This window comes from Dermacentor silvarum, chromosome 2, assembly GCF_013339745.2.
Source record: "Dermacentor silvarum isolate Dsil-2018 chromosome 2, BIME_Dsil_1.4, whole genome shotgun sequence".
Classification (NCBI taxonomy): Eukaryota; Metazoa; Arthropoda; class Arachnida; order Ixodida; family Ixodidae; genus Dermacentor; species Dermacentor silvarum.
The window spans coordinates 91,862,542-91,877,949 of record NC_051155.1 but is presented as its reverse complement, the minus strand read 5'-3'; the positions used below and the strand labels follow the sequence as shown (position 1 = coordinate 91,877,949).

The following is a 15,408-nucleotide window of genomic DNA, read 5'->3' as shown; positions in this document are numbered from 1 at the left end:
CCGAAGTAGTCGCCTGGCAATTAGCGGTTGAGCGTAGGAATAACGAACAGAAGAAGGCTAAACGTGCTGCGGAGACACCGGGGCAAAGGGAGGAAAGTCTAGCAAAGTGGCGTCGCCATGAGGCTGAGCGACGTTCCCGACCATCTCAGCAGCAGCAACAAGACGTCGTCGATGACGTCAAGGCTCGCCGATTGACAGACTATACGGTGAAACTTAGCGAAAGCGCCAGTGCGACTCGGACCTTCGAGGCGGACTTCGTAAACAATCCGTTTGGATATGTGTGCGACGTGCTTGAAAGACTGTGGCACATGAAATACTTGACGCCCGTAAGTAGTGCCACGCGTGAAACGTTGAGTTTAGCGGCGCCGCCTGAGTGGGGTGAAACCGTGGCGCGGGTTTGTACAATGTGAACGAACTTTCTCGTTAAGCAGAAGATTCCGCTCTTTAGCGTTACCAATGGGTATCGTTACCCGACCATGCCACCAGGTCTACCGGTTCTGAACGATGCGGCCGAACGTTTACTTTCGCCACGGATTCCCTTCGTTCAGATCCGTATTGCTGCCAGTGAACTGCCAAACATAGCGTGGCCCAAGGGTGAAGCCTGTGCCGTTCAGCTTTACGAAAGGGGTGTGGTCATCGGAGCCGTGTACGTGTCGCCGGACAATTCAGTTAAAGACACTATAGACGTAGTGGCCACGTCTATACCTAGTCGTGCGGCAAGTGAACTATGTGTGGTGGCTGGTGACTTCAATCGTGCTCCAGACTCTCTTGGTGTTCCTTTCAAGGACACGTTTAACCTGGACTTAGCCAATGTTCCAAATGTACAGACGACCCAATGGGGAACCACCATTGATCGTGTGTATCACAGACAGACAATCAATTCAAAATACTGCGTTGGGGCCATAGAGACGGCAGCGTGTTACTACACTGACCACCGAGCCGTCTTTGTGGCAATAGAAAGCAACCAGACGTTGAGCAAAAAAAAATATATATATACATGTGTCACATAAGGCGTACACCGTGTGTGTGTCATTGAAGCAGCAGCAATCATGATAATCAAGCTAATCCTTGACAACCAGGAAAGCTAAGAATAACCAGTTGAACCTTCGCTCACGCTACGTATATCCTGGCATAGCCGAGCTAAGCCACTGCTAATTTTTTTATACTTCCTCGCATACTTGGCCCACTTCCCCATGGTTCGACTCTCCTCTAGTGACACCGGTTTCTGTTCTCATGGACTCGACCGATCTTATGAGAATTTTCAATATCATTCAGGTAGAGCGCTGCATGCCTCTGCTTCCTTATAATGCTTCTCATTGAACGCGAGTGGGCAGATATATTTTTTTCCAGCCTCTCGCCCAAGACGGCGCGTCCACCAACGAGCAGGAAGAAGGCTGTAAAGCTTACCCTGATAAACCTGGAGCAGGTCGAAAGCGGTGCCCGGCGCGATACTTCGCCCAGTAGTCATGGTCATGAATACACTGGAGCGTGTCATATACCCGTGTTTTCCTTCTTTCATTACGACCCTATTTTACAGTTCTTCCTTTCTGAGCATAGCCACGTCAGTACTGTGTGCTATGCCTCCCTCTACTCCCAGGCTCATCCCGATGCCAGGGTATCGGGTGTTTGATGACTGAAACCGATTACACGAAGATTAGACAATGTTACTAGCTCAAATAATAGCCCAGTGTAACTTTAAGTGCTTCAAAGATCAAAGCCACCGGCTCAGACAACGGCACAGCGAAAGGGGGAGGGGGGGGAGAATTTCGCGCACGCCCACAAGCACAGGCCTGCAGCCAGCTCAGCCAGCTAAAAGATAGCCTTCGAGATTTGTTTCGACTTGATTTGCTTCTACTTTGGAGCGCGGATTAGGGCGCCACTTATAGCCCAGACAAAGCCAGCTCGCAAATTTTCAGTAGCCCAAATATAGCCACATAGCCAACTAGCCCAAGTCGACGCCAAAATTTTTTTCCTCTAGCCAAATTTGGCTACATAAAGCCAAATCTGGCAAGACTGCGCTAAGCTCGTTGCTTAGTTTAGGTGCACGTTAATGAACCCCTGGAGGGCTAAATAAGTCCGGAGTTTCTGAATACGGCGTGCTTCATAATCATGTCGTTGTTTTGTCTCGTAAAACCCCATAATTTATTTTATTTCACAGACCATGTTCCTTGCGTCATGTCTGAAATACCAATCACAAACATATGCAGCTTTGATTCGATTCTTTTTCCAGAAATTATTTCCTAAAATATTTTTTCACGTGGGAGGCATTTGATTATATCCCTGAGCACGCACAGTGATTGTCACCTTCGTCCTTTTTCACTGTTTTCTTTCCTCGCACTGCCGCTATTCTAGCGCATGCGCTTACCAAACACGTAATAAAGAAGCGCGTTCCTGGTCATTAAGCATTAGTTCCATTTCAGCGCCTCTGGATGTTCTCATCATTCATATCTGTGTGACCGTGTTTTCTCAAGTGCACGGCTTAACGGAAATCATGCATTACCACCTAGCGCCTCAATACCTGAGAAGAAATTTCATTTCTAAAATATGGCAGATACAGTTTGAATTTCGAGTAGGAAACAGAAATTCCTGGAGTGATAATTCATTAACGGTGCGCCCCCTCCCCCCTCAATAAACGTTACTGTAAACTAATTGACGAGTCGCGGCCGCTGCGGTAGCTGCTGTTGCTTGAAACAATGGGTGCGCCGGTGTCATTAGTTTGTTAGGTGATCGTACGTGGTCTGCAAGGCGTTAAATATCTGTGTATCTCAAAGGATACGGACGTAACCGCATACGAGATGCTATGGTGAGTTTTTTTGAGCAGGGTTTCGTCGGTGACGCTGACTGTGCCCGGTTCACAATGGCTTGGATGTATTTTTTTAGTGAGATCATAACTCCATTATATTCACGTTCCCTTTCTTGTTGCGGAAATCTGGTACATTAAAAAATATTGTAAGCGAATAATTAAAGGCATTGTTTGTTTTCCAATTTTTTCTTGTAGAATGGGAACTATAGTGTACGGGCTATACAATCGAACGTTTCGCATTTTTCACTTCTGCTAGTGGACATTAGATGCGCGTTACAATCGATGACCCGTTAGAACCGAGTAAATGTGGTAGGTTCTACCGTGATACCATATTGTTTACTTCCTGCACAGCGCCAAACTCTGACGAAAATGGAGGAAAGTCCAGAATAGAGGAAATGTTCTGAGCAACTCGGGCCCTCAGCAGCAGCTTCCGGTAGCCTGACCGGTTGACCTCGCCATGCGCGTGAAATTTAATCACCCCAGGCGATCTCGGCGCTTCGTGCTTACGAAACCTCGATAAAAGCGGGTAGAGTAAGCTGTTTTCGTGGACAATGCCGGCTGTTCTCAGGCTAACAGGAGCAGATCGGGCTACACGAATGGAGTGCGTAGTCGGGCGTAGGCCGCCTACCAGCACTTGTACGGTTCAGCTTACTCATATAGAATTTCTAGCAATTACGAAACGTTTTCAACGAAACTCAATAGCCTTTCTACAGAAACGTTACACGAAGTCTGTCGGAATGTTAAGGACCTCGACAACGAGTTTCATAACGAAGGCAAGGCACATATAAATGCTTACGCAACGGGTCGACAGTGCGCTGACAGGAACTAGGACCTCAAGCGCTGCTTGTATATTGATCGTTATGTCAGGAGAACTCGCGATCACGAGTAGGGAATCTGCTCGCGTGTAGTGCCATTGGGTTGACTCCGCCGTGCACTTGCTGGTTGAACAGCTTACACCGGGCGTTGCAACCTCCGACTACTGGATTGCATTCACTTACAGGCCGACATTTCTTGCTGTTTGAATGCTTAGACTAAAAAGAAAAAAACTACTTAAATGCTCTTATAACAAATCCAGTAGACGCGATTCATAAATAAGCTAATCAGCGCTTCATCGCTTCGACACCGCGTCCCAGCTGGATGGCTGGCGGCGGGGAGGGGGAGGGGGTAAAATGTGTACGTCTGGAGAGAATATGGTAAATATTAGTAATAGATGTTCCACAGTAACATTAAAATAAGGCGGACTTCACTTAAAATTTGTTGTGCACGCTATCACATGATCGAGTTTCTTATGAAGGCGCGCGATCCTATTCCCGCGTTTAACAAGCTAAGCGTTGTACTTGTTCCGACGGCTGGTCTATTTGTGCAAAACAAGAGACCATGCAGTAAATGCTGAATATAAATGAGAAAACAGATGGCCTAAGCAACACACTGTAAATGTAGAAGGCTCCTTGCGAACCATCACGCGAAGGGCATTACGACCTCACCAGGGAAGCAGACCCGACAAAAGATCATTTGTTACGAACGACGATCAAACAAATGAAACAAAAAAGATAAAAAATACGAATGACGAACTCGGCTCCTCCAGCGTTGTTTTATCTTACCACATCACACTTACAGCCTCTCTTGTGGGAGTGCCCATTGCTTGCCGCCCTGTGGCAGCAATCGAGCCCTTTCCTTAGCGCTTGTCCTGTCTCGACTTGTCACTCGTCCTTACTGCGCCATCTTAGTTGCATTACGGTGAATAACCAACGTGCCCAAACATATTCTCTTCTGCGGCAGCAAGCTCTCCGGTGACTGCCTCTCCGCGGTTCAGGCAATGAGCTCTCCAATGAATGGTGCACATACAGCAGCAAGCCCGTCTACACGAACCTTTTAAGCTTCATAAAGTGCAACGATCTTTATAAACTCAATGAGCGTAGGCCCGGAAGCCCCGTATCTTTTTGTTATGGTTCGTTTCGTTTTTTTTTTTGTCGTTTTTTTTTTATTAAGCGCCTGCGATAACTCACTCTTCCACACCGCCCGAAAAATTATTTGAGCTCGTTCGTTGCTCCGTGCTTGTTATAAACAACAACACACGGCCATAGCAGCCTGTTAAACAGTCAAGTTATGAAGGTGCTGTAAAAACATGCAGTGAATCCCTTTCCTGTACGGTGAATGTCACCTTCGTTTCTGTGTAAAATAGTTTTCTGTGTAAGTTTTGTAGTAAAATAGAGTTCTGTGTAAATACTAAAATTGGCCTTTCTGGCACAAATTGCTCGATTCGTGTTCGTTTATTTGATCAAGCGAATTGTTTCCACGCAAGAAAATCCGCCTTTTTGAAGTGTTTTCTTATTTTAAATTTCTGACTGTCTTTTAGCGGTTATGCTGGTCACGGAGCTGATCTTGTTCTGTCTTAAAAAGAAAAATTCAGCAGATCCTATATACAGCGAAGCTTTCTGTGAGTCGAAACACGAGTACATGGACGCACGCGCGTGCGCACGCACACAAGCACACACACAAGCGGGGGCGCACACAAATTATACCAAGCCTCTTATTAGGCGGAGTGGCTGATTACTAGCGAATATGACGGCCGCATTGAACGCATCATGCTTTTAAAAGCAGCATGCGTATACGTACGTTGCACAATTAGAATATATTCTATCGGCAAGAAGTGTTAACCTCCTCATTATCGTGCAGCCGCGCATGCGTGAAGGCGAGCTTTCTGGTTCTTTTTTGCCCACAAGGCCGGCGCCACCACTGCTGCGGATGGATGGATGGATGCTATGAGCTTCTGTTTGAAATGGTGCGGCGCCACCAAGCTCTCGTTATTATTTGGCCTAGTGTCCTACCTATTCCAGTAAAACACGTTGTGGGGCTAGTTGGTGCATAGCTTTCTAAAGATGAAGCGCCAGCACACTAAGAAGGAACAAAGACACGAAGCGCCTTGTCCTGTCTTTGTTCCTTCGTAGTGCGTTGTCACTGTTGGCGCTTCATCTTTAGAAAGTCCTACCTATCTTTAAAGAAAACCAAAGAATTCCAAGCATCAAACTTTCTGGACTACTATTGGGAACTATTGGCAAGCGGGCATATTGACACTATTGGTAAACACTATTGGCAAACGGGGATAGCCGATATCCTAATTAACACTAAGACAAAAAAAATCGAGCTGGGCAGGCCATGTAATGCGTAGGATGGATAACTGGCGGACCATTCGAGTTACAAAATGGGTACCAAGATAAGGGAAGTGCAGACGAGGATGGCAGAAAACTAGGTGGTGCGATGAAGGTAGGAGATTTGCAGGCACAAGTTGGAATCAACTAGCGCAAGGCCGGGGTAATTGGAGATCGCAGGGAGAGGTTTTTTTCCTGCAGTGGACATAAATATATGCTGATGATGATAATGATTGGGAGCTTTGGTTTTATACACCTCCGTTGTTTGTGGATGAGTAGAGAAGAGTTAGATCTGCTGGTGATGCAAAGAACTCAGTGGCGGTGTCATGTGGCTCTTCCGCTGTGATGGGTTGGTCTATTCGGCTACAGAGCTGCCAAGCAGCTCCTACGGCCACGAAAAGCCGGCGATGGTCGCAAAGAAAAATTTCGCTTTCAAAGACACGGCTCAAAACAAAACCTCTGTTGACACAACATTATTGCGCAGTTACTCACGTGGCATTGTTTTCCTTCGCCTCTGAGATGGAGATATCCGGTGTTATGCTAAAGGATTATCTGCCAGATCTAGCGTATTTTTAGCGGGCTTAGTGGCAGAAACAACACATTTCGCGGGCAGCTTATCTGCTGATGCATTCCGGACGGAATTTTTGCTTGCTTAGTCATCGCGCTTTTAGAAGAATATTTACCAGGTTCTCGAGCACATTTAATCCTCTTTTGCAGGAGTATTTCGCTTGGTTCGAATGGTAGGTTTGTTTTTTTTTTGCGGCCTGTTACTTTTGTTTGCTTGTGGTTGTGGTTGTGGACGTGGGAACAGTCGCCCTAGCAGCACAATTTGTACTGCAATGCACGCGCAATGCGGAGGTTTTGGGCTTGAGTAGCACTAGCGGCAAGCGCTTTTTTTTCGTCCACTTTCTTTTACAGATAACGTATACTTTCTTCATTTCAAATAAAACTGGAAATAATGTCTCCCACGCTTTCTGTGGCTTCATTATCTGTTGCCTTCATACGGTTGTGACTAACCAAAAACGAATCCCTCAGTTCCCCTTCGTCTCGTGCATTGTATACATTTGTGCATATCTCATTTTAGCTTTAATGCACAAGGCATCTGCAAGCTAGCAATATATGTGACTTGCAGCTTTCCTATCAGACAACCAACCTTGTTCCCCTCGCCTTTTCTCCATTCAAGCATAATAACTTTTTTCTACAGTCAAACTAAAGTACTACATCAATGTTCACAATGGTATACGACGCCGGTAATACCTGCGTTGATCTGACGCAGCTAATCTGCATAACTAGTAAAGTTTCGGTGCTGCCTTTCTAATGGACAGTTGGCACTTCTCTGTGGGTTTAACAGCTGTCAGGTTGGCGTCTAATTTTGTACTTGGTGAGATAGCACACAAAGGCGTTTGACAAGTCTGTTCACGATTCCGTTCACAAGTCTCATATTAAACGAATCAGATTACGCACTGAATGGTTATCAAGCTCTCCGGAGGCATACCATTAGTGATTTAAGCAAATTGTTATGGTGGGCATTCCTTTTTAGGCGGCAGTAGATAGGACTCATTAAGAATGGCATAGAAGTAGAACGATGTTTCAACATTGCTTACAGATCTGGTCACGTTTTGTTGATAAAATAAGAGTTACTTTAGGAATAAGCTTTATTTACCGCTATTTGCTCGATGCTGGCGTCCTCGTTGATCTTGCGAGAGGAGTATCTTGTATTTAAGAGACGAGAAATTCCTAGTGTCAGAAATACATATCCTGCAACACCTGCCATGGCTGCTTAGTTGCTCTGGTGTTGGCCTGCTAAGTACGAGTTCGCGGCATGAAATCCCGGCCAAGGGGGCCGTATTTCGATGGGGGCAAAATGCGAATACACCCGTGTACTTAGATTTAGGTGCACGTTACAAAACCTCAGATGGTAAAAATGTTCCGGAATCCCCACTACGGCGTGCCTCATGATGCTGAGGCACGCCAGATCTGATGCTGATGATCAGATCCTGCTACACATTGTGCCGAATGCGTTACGCTACGAGATTACCCGATAAGTGTCTAAAATACGTGTATCAGCGTTATCTTCCCAATCTTGTCACTGGCAAGGGGAGAGGACAAAGGAAAGAGGCCGGGCTCATTATAAGACCAATAAAGGGGAGGATTTCTTAGTCCACAGAGCATATTCTTAAGCACTTGAGTCTCGCCGGCAGTCGTGCAAATGTTGCCCCATGGCCGACGCTGTTCTGCCACACATGTCTCGTGGAAACTACAACCCTAATAGCATGGTAAATATGACACCCCATCACACGAAGGCAGCTTAATTAAAATAATATTTTCTCTTTTTCTTCTCTTTCCGATGAATCCTGATGCTCGCCTGGCCGCCAGCTGACATGGATCCGTCGGGACCAGTGTACGGCATCCGCAAGCGGGTCGCGCCTTTCAAGCGCCGGCTGCACGTCCAGGTGGCGAGGCGAGAAGAAAAGCGCAAGCGCTCCACGCGACGCCAGCAGAAAGACGCGGCGTCTCCCTTCCGGCGGAAGACGCTTAAGAAGGCGTTCGGCAAGAAGCAGACCGCGGCCTCGTCGCTGAAGGAGCACAACCCGTCTTCCACGTCTTCCTTCCGGTTGGGACACCAGGGCTCGGGAAAGAGCTCCGCGGTGCCCTCCGTAATGGGTAATGCCACTCTTCACAAAGGGGAAGCCAAGACCGACAGTAAGACTTCAACAGGCGGAACGAGCAGCGGTGGCAGCAAGAAGAAGTACCACATCATGAAGCGCAGCAGTTTTAGCACAGACGACAAGGTGAGATGGCAGCGCGGGCAAATAGAACGTTTTTGGCATGAATGAGTACGTCTTCGGTCTGAGCAAGCGTTTACCAGTCTTTCGCAACATAAGTTTTGCACGTTTCTCTCGCTATAGGAATGTGCGCCGTACAATAAGCGCATGTGAAAACGTACGACTACGAAAGCAGTTTGGAGGGCAACAAGCCTGTCAACTTTTTAATATCCGCATTTACAGTACATAGCCAGTGAGAAATCGTAAACGACCGTCTCTATACATATACGCAGTTATATAAGCAAATGTGCATAAGTGGGCGCCATCGACTGCGGCATGGTGATTGCCATTCTGGTAACAGCACATGGTGTAAACACTGACCTGAACTGCATTTTTTGCGACGCTTGGAAACATTGATCGTACGCCCCCCCCCCCCCCCCTCCTTATGCCTTCGGGGCCTTAAGGTGCAATAAATGAAGCGAAATGAATACGTTGTTGTGGAATACCAGGCCAAAACCCTCAAGAAGGCACTTGAGAGAACCTGGCCACCGAACGCACACGTCGGCATAAGAGTAGTTAACAAAATAAGGTGCAATGCATTTTACATGGCGCATATACAGACATAATCATGAATGCGCGTATTATACAATGTGTATATAACAAGCACTTCGGATAAACTAACTTTTAAGATTAGCAAACGTGAGTAAAAGCAATCATTTATTTATGTTAATTATTAGCATCGCGGTAATACACTCCGTAGTCATTTCAACAAAATTTGGGCGGTATTTAAACTAAGCGCCTTTTGCAATATTGTTAGCAAGTACTCTAGCATTTATTTTCCATTTTTCATGCGATATTCGTTTGCATACTAATCTTATCGGGTTTGCGTGTATTATATTTTGCTATATTAACCGTTAGTCTAGCTAGCGTTTTATCTCGCATTAATATTATTAAGCCAATCAAGTTTTTATTGCCGGCCCAAATTAAAGGTGTACATATGGAGCGGCCCTGCCCAATACTGTGTTTTATAAAAAGGTCCCCTGTATGAACCTTTTGCATATTGAATGCACCCCACGTTATTGTAACACATGGAACTGTCCACATTTCAACGTAAGGGAAGAATTCCTATAAACCCTCTCCCTCCAAGAAAATAAAATATATTGTCCCACAGGGAAAAGACGGTAGGAATTCTCGCATAACGCTTTTGCTGAATTTCGCCGCCAGTAAACGCAGAACAGTAATTCTTGTGAAAATGTAGATGACAATGGCGGCCACAAAAAAGAACTGTAAATGCGTGCGTGCCGGAAAGTTACTGAGCGTAGGTATATAAGGTTATGTACCTGAACTTTGTAAACAATAATTAGGATAAGACGACCACACGAAAAATAGCTTAACCAAGAAACATAGTGAGAAGTGTATTATGAAAATAACCAGTACCCACAATAGTTGTGCGTAATACAGGCCCATCAACATAACGTTTTGTTAGTTTATTGTTTGCTTGCGCGTGCCCGCCGGCTTCGGATGCATGGATTGAGGTTCGCGTCAAGCCTTTGCCTACACATTTGATGTTCCCCACTGCTCTTCATGACGACAATCGCCCCAACGTGCGAGGAGGAGGAGGAGGAAAAAGAAACTTTTATTGAAACCAGCAGTTTAGTTGGCTGGGCCTAGGCCTCCCACGTGGTGATGTCGAGGTCTTGCCTCTTCGCCACCTCGCATGCTTCCTGGGTAGCCGAGAGTCAAGGTTTAAAAAATTGTAGCAATAGTATCTTCAGATAGCCCCGAGTAGCGTACCATTTACTTTTCGTGACCACGAACATAATGTTCGGAGTGGAAGATCACTGTCGCTCGTGTGAAAACCTGCTCGAATTAGTCAATAAATGATGTCCGACAGCGAAGTGTAATCTGCGTACAGCACACGACAAGTCAGCGGGCATGGAGTGCTCACTAGGATTGAGCAATGAGCTTGGTGGTGTAATGTATTCGCTAACTTGTATCAGGAGGTAGTAGAATGGAGGCACGAAAAGCGGTGATGTACTTCTGTCGGGCAAGATTTTACTACATATTGCAAGTTTAAACAGCACCAAAGCACGAAGCCATAGATACCCCCCCCCCCCCCCCCCACTCCGGGGCCCATATTGACAAAACGTTCATACGCTAGAATTTTTCTTAAGAGAAATTTTCAGCCAATGCTGACGTTGGACATATAAGCGAAGTCGGGTGTCCAATGGCCAAGACACTTTCGACAAAAATTTGGTCCCAGTTTTCTACAGCGCTGGTCTTATGTGCATGTGTGTCTGTGGCCCCAACATTTCGTGCTGTTTTAACTTGCAATACGGAGTGAAATGATTCTCGGTAGCCGAAGTTCGAAAAACCATTCAAGGAGTGATCCTGACACTCTTGCGGTTCAGGGCCCGATTTCACAAAGACTTCTTACGCTAGAAGTTTTCGTAAGTAAGAATTAAAACCAATCCGGATGCCAGACATCATTAGCCGAGGCAGCCAGCCAATGGAAACCGAACTTACGAAAGAAAAGTTTTGTGAATCAGGCCCCAGCAGATTACTAATGGCTAGCAGCTCCTCCGAGTGATCGTTCGTTGGAAGCACACTGTTCTGAACGCGGTTTAGCGGAGTTGGGGGTAGTATAGGTGCCTGGTGAAGCAAGCACACAGAAATCTATCTGAACTTTCCTGTTGGTAGCTGCACTTCTACACCACGGTGGAAACCGCCTCAGTGGAATCAAGTGTTCTCATCGAGTTGTCAGTTATCAAGACGTCAGCGATCATTTCGCCGGAACTTTTGCGTAAGAATTGCTTACAGCTGAAACCTAGTTGTCAATTATAAGGTAATTATAACCCATATTTTTGCTAGCTCAAAATATAAAAAGAGCAATTATGCACTAGATTTTTTACAGAGTGTTCGAATCATTATATTATCACATTCTTGAATCATTGTGCTTTTAGATGGAAGCACCAGTTTTGTACCGCAATTCGCAGTTGTCATGCACTGAATGAAGCTGCACTTATAGATGAACGCAAATATCGCATGGTAAAGCTAATTCGACTGAACCTTCCTCTTCATGCAGATCACTGGAGAGCTACGCAACATCTTCGGGGACGACGAAGACAATCAGAATAAACGGGACAAAAAGACGTTGAAGAAGAGGGAGAACACAGCGAGCGCGCTGAAAGGTGAGACAATTCTTCGCCGCCATTCGCATCACGCGCGCTAGCGAAATTCAGTCTGGCTGAAGCCGCTGAAGAAAAGAAAATGCTTTGAGCTCCAGGATCGCTGCATCTCTCGTGCTAGCGTCGCGGTTTTGTCGCGTCGTCTTGCAACTGCAGAACGAAATGTCGCTTGGAATGTTGCTGAGTGTATCAGGTGTGGGTGTCGGCGGCTCGCACATCACCAGCAGTCATTCCGTTGAAAGAAATAAAACATCAGGGATGTTCCGTACCACAAACGCGATTGAACATATGACATTTATGTGCACGGACAGATTCTCTTTATCATGCATTTCTATCTTCAATCTGCCGACGCCTGCCTCATGAATAATAGAGTGCGCGCTGCTGCTTTTGGTGCTGTTCTCACTACAGTGCCGGTCTTCTCGCTGCCACTTAATAGACATTCCGCTGACGTCGCTCCTTCTCTATGCTTCCTGGTTCGTTGACTCGATTGTGCATAATTCGTTTTCTTGATGACACACACTCGTCTGGAATGGGTATGGAGGTCCTTCCTCATATGCTGTAAACGCTGCGTGGCATGACAACCTGCAAGGTTTCTGCCCACTGAAGTGTGCGCCGGTCGTGCTGGTGTCCTCTGTGTGCTTCTTTTTCAAGTCTGAGGCCCTGAGCAATCGTTTTTATAGTTTGTGTCCCGGCGTACAGCACAGTCATCGAGGAATTTGTCACCATTAGATTATGAATTATGTAATATTCAGCGACCGTAAGATTGCTGTCGTCTTAGGAGAAGAAATACCTTCGCCACGCACGGCGAATTGGCGAGCAGCACGCTCTAGGCTGTCACTGCTTATTATATTTATTGACGCACTTTATTAGGCAAGTTCAAGTAAGCGAAAATCCGCCTTTCGAATTTCGATAGGTATCACGTACTTCCGGAGTACGACGATAGTACTATCACCGACTATCGTCTGCTAACGCTCGGCCGCGCCCGCCCGCTCAGGAATGAAAGTTTGGCCACACTGCTTTTCAAAGCGTTGCCGCCCGGGTCCCACTAAGTTCCGTTTGTTTTGAAAACTCAACTATAGTTTGAACTACGCGAAAGATAAGGTCAGATCAGACGTCCGCTTGCCGGCGCGTGCTCACTCCTGGACGCTCCTGGCTAGACGCCTTGGCAGGATTCGCTACGTATATTCAGCTTTACTGCGCAAAATGCGCAACTTGGATGTGGATGTGCAATTTGGATGTGCAGGGTAGCGTAGATACCGCTGCCGCCGCGGCGTGGTGCGCCGAGCGCACTCGCTGCGGTCACTGCGGCTCGCTTTAGGGTGCCTCGATGCCCAGCGCCGCCGTCCAGGGTGGAGACAAACCCGCTGGCGCCGCCATATTGAGTCACACGAGCTGAGACTCGGCTACGCTTGCGTTTATAAATAGCGTTACTCGCGGCGCACTTCCAAGTGCTTTGCCTTGATGAGGATTTTTTTATCGGTATCGCATCTTCACATCTTTATAACCAATAGCCGTTAACTCGTCGAAGGTCCAAGACGTAAATGTATGGCGCCGGGAACATGCCCCAAGTTGCCTAATTCAATTTACATTTAACATGCCGTGTGTATGTTTGAAATACGCACTATTTTTTTTTTCACTTCGATGCTTGGTATATAAGGTTTGCGACCCTCTGTGTGTGGAAGTTTTTCTTTTTCGCTGTTGTATTTTGGTTTACACGTCACGCCTCCTTTACCCTAGCCAGCCACTCGCGCACGGCAGTTAGTTTCCCTTGCGTTGCGCGTGCTCTTCGCGTTCGTTGCAATTATTTGACGATATCTACGCGCAATTTTGCTTTTTTTTGCCCACAAAACTGTGTGCTGACAGGATTAAGCTGGTGTAAAAATAACTGCGATGCGAAAATAAGATTTAGTTAGTGCTGTAGAGAAACATGTAACGTAACTTGTCTGTGTCAATCTTGCCTAGTACACACAAGAAACCAAACGATGCACAAAATACATTTACTTATAATGTCTAGTACAATCAATCATGAAAGAGATATGTACATGAAAAATTATATGTACTGTGTGGTGCCTGAAGGTTATGTTCAAAGACGAGATAAAAAATAATTCGCAAGGTAGGCTTGACACACAATTCGGGATAGTGAGAGTTTTTTTTTAATTTATTCATTACATGGGGGGGGGGGGGTTCAAGCCAGTACATCAACCTTATTACACACAATATAAATCGAAAACAAGAATGCAAACAAGAAAATGCAACCGCGGGTAATATTAATCAAGATATCCAGCCAGAATACATCAGCTACCATCGAATACGTCGCATCAGCCAAAAACATCGATGGCGAGTACAGAACATTTTATAAATAACCATTAGAACACTGATAACTACATTGAAAAAATAAACAACACTGCATACATATCACGTACAAAAACCGTAAATGAAACTAAGACAGTCAAATACAGATTAGCAATGTTTTTCACTTCGAAAATATAGTTCATGATGATGTAACGCTGTTGACTTTAACAGACGGCGCCCATCCTGTCGATTTCCCTCGTACTGGTCCTCTTCAAAGTGTTTCTAAGTACAAGTAAAACAACAAAAGTGATTATGGATATGAAAAGTTGCCTTGTAAATACAGCTAGAGAACCCATTACAGTGCTTAAAAATAAATTTTCGCAGAAGTAATGCCGTATTACCTCGCTTCACATGTTTCGAAGAAATGCACAGGCTACAACAGACACCATGCCAGAAAGCGCCGAAACATCTTGGTTCCATGATGCCCCTTAACTCTACTACACCTGGGCATACCGTGCACAGGCATTTAAAGACCGTCAGCGTACCCACTACGATCGGGAATGAGCACGAATGACCATCGGCTTACGAGCACCACGCTACAAATATATTCGTCTAAAAAATCAGCTATATAACGTAACAACCTGAGATCCGCAAGGTATCTGCTGAGAATAGAGAAAATCATAATGCTTCGCTTGCCACGTACACAACAGCCGCTCTCCCCAGAAGAAACACTGCGTTCTTTAGTCCCAAATAACCAGTAGCGAAAAAAGAAACTGAGGGGAAAAAAAGAAACAAGAGACACACGATGTGTGCTTCCAGTGAAAAAGTAAAATAGGTGGTTTACATGACGATTTGTAGCTAATGTAAGGCTATTTCGCGGCGAAGCATTTTCGTCAGTTCTTAAAATAAGGGTACTACTCGCATAGATTGAGCCGATCAAAACGGCAAAAGCCTATGCGACGCGCTCGCAAACCATAGTCTACTCAGCATCGGTGCAGTGCTTAGTTCGTGAGCGAACGTAGGTACGTGAGAGAGGTTCAGAGAATAGTTTTGTATTTATGAAAAACACGATGCGATAGTCTAAACTTTCTTGGCACTTACCTCGCAAATGTGGGAGCTATCCGTTGCCTTCCAGTGATACCGCTTTACTTGGGCTTCCCATCTCTTCCTTCGCTCTGGGTCCCGGGGGAAGCGTAAACAACGATGCCCTT

The 15,408-nt window shown here is 45.8% G+C and overlaps 1 protein-coding gene across 1 annotated transcript in view; it reads left to right on the top strand.

Moving 5' to 3' along the window:
• The window catches only part of LOC119441619 (uncharacterized), a 98,311-nt gene that overhangs the window by 60,375 nt on the left and 22,528 nt on the right, over positions 1–15,408 (top strand). Inside the window, exons 3-4 of the mRNA XM_049661463.1 lie at positions 8,329–8,744; positions 11,803–11,908. Of these exons, the coding sequence (XP_049517420.1) occupies positions 8,329–8,744; positions 11,803–11,908 (522 nt within the window). The remainder of the gene's footprint in view (positions 1–8,328; positions 8,745–11,802; positions 11,909–15,408) is intronic.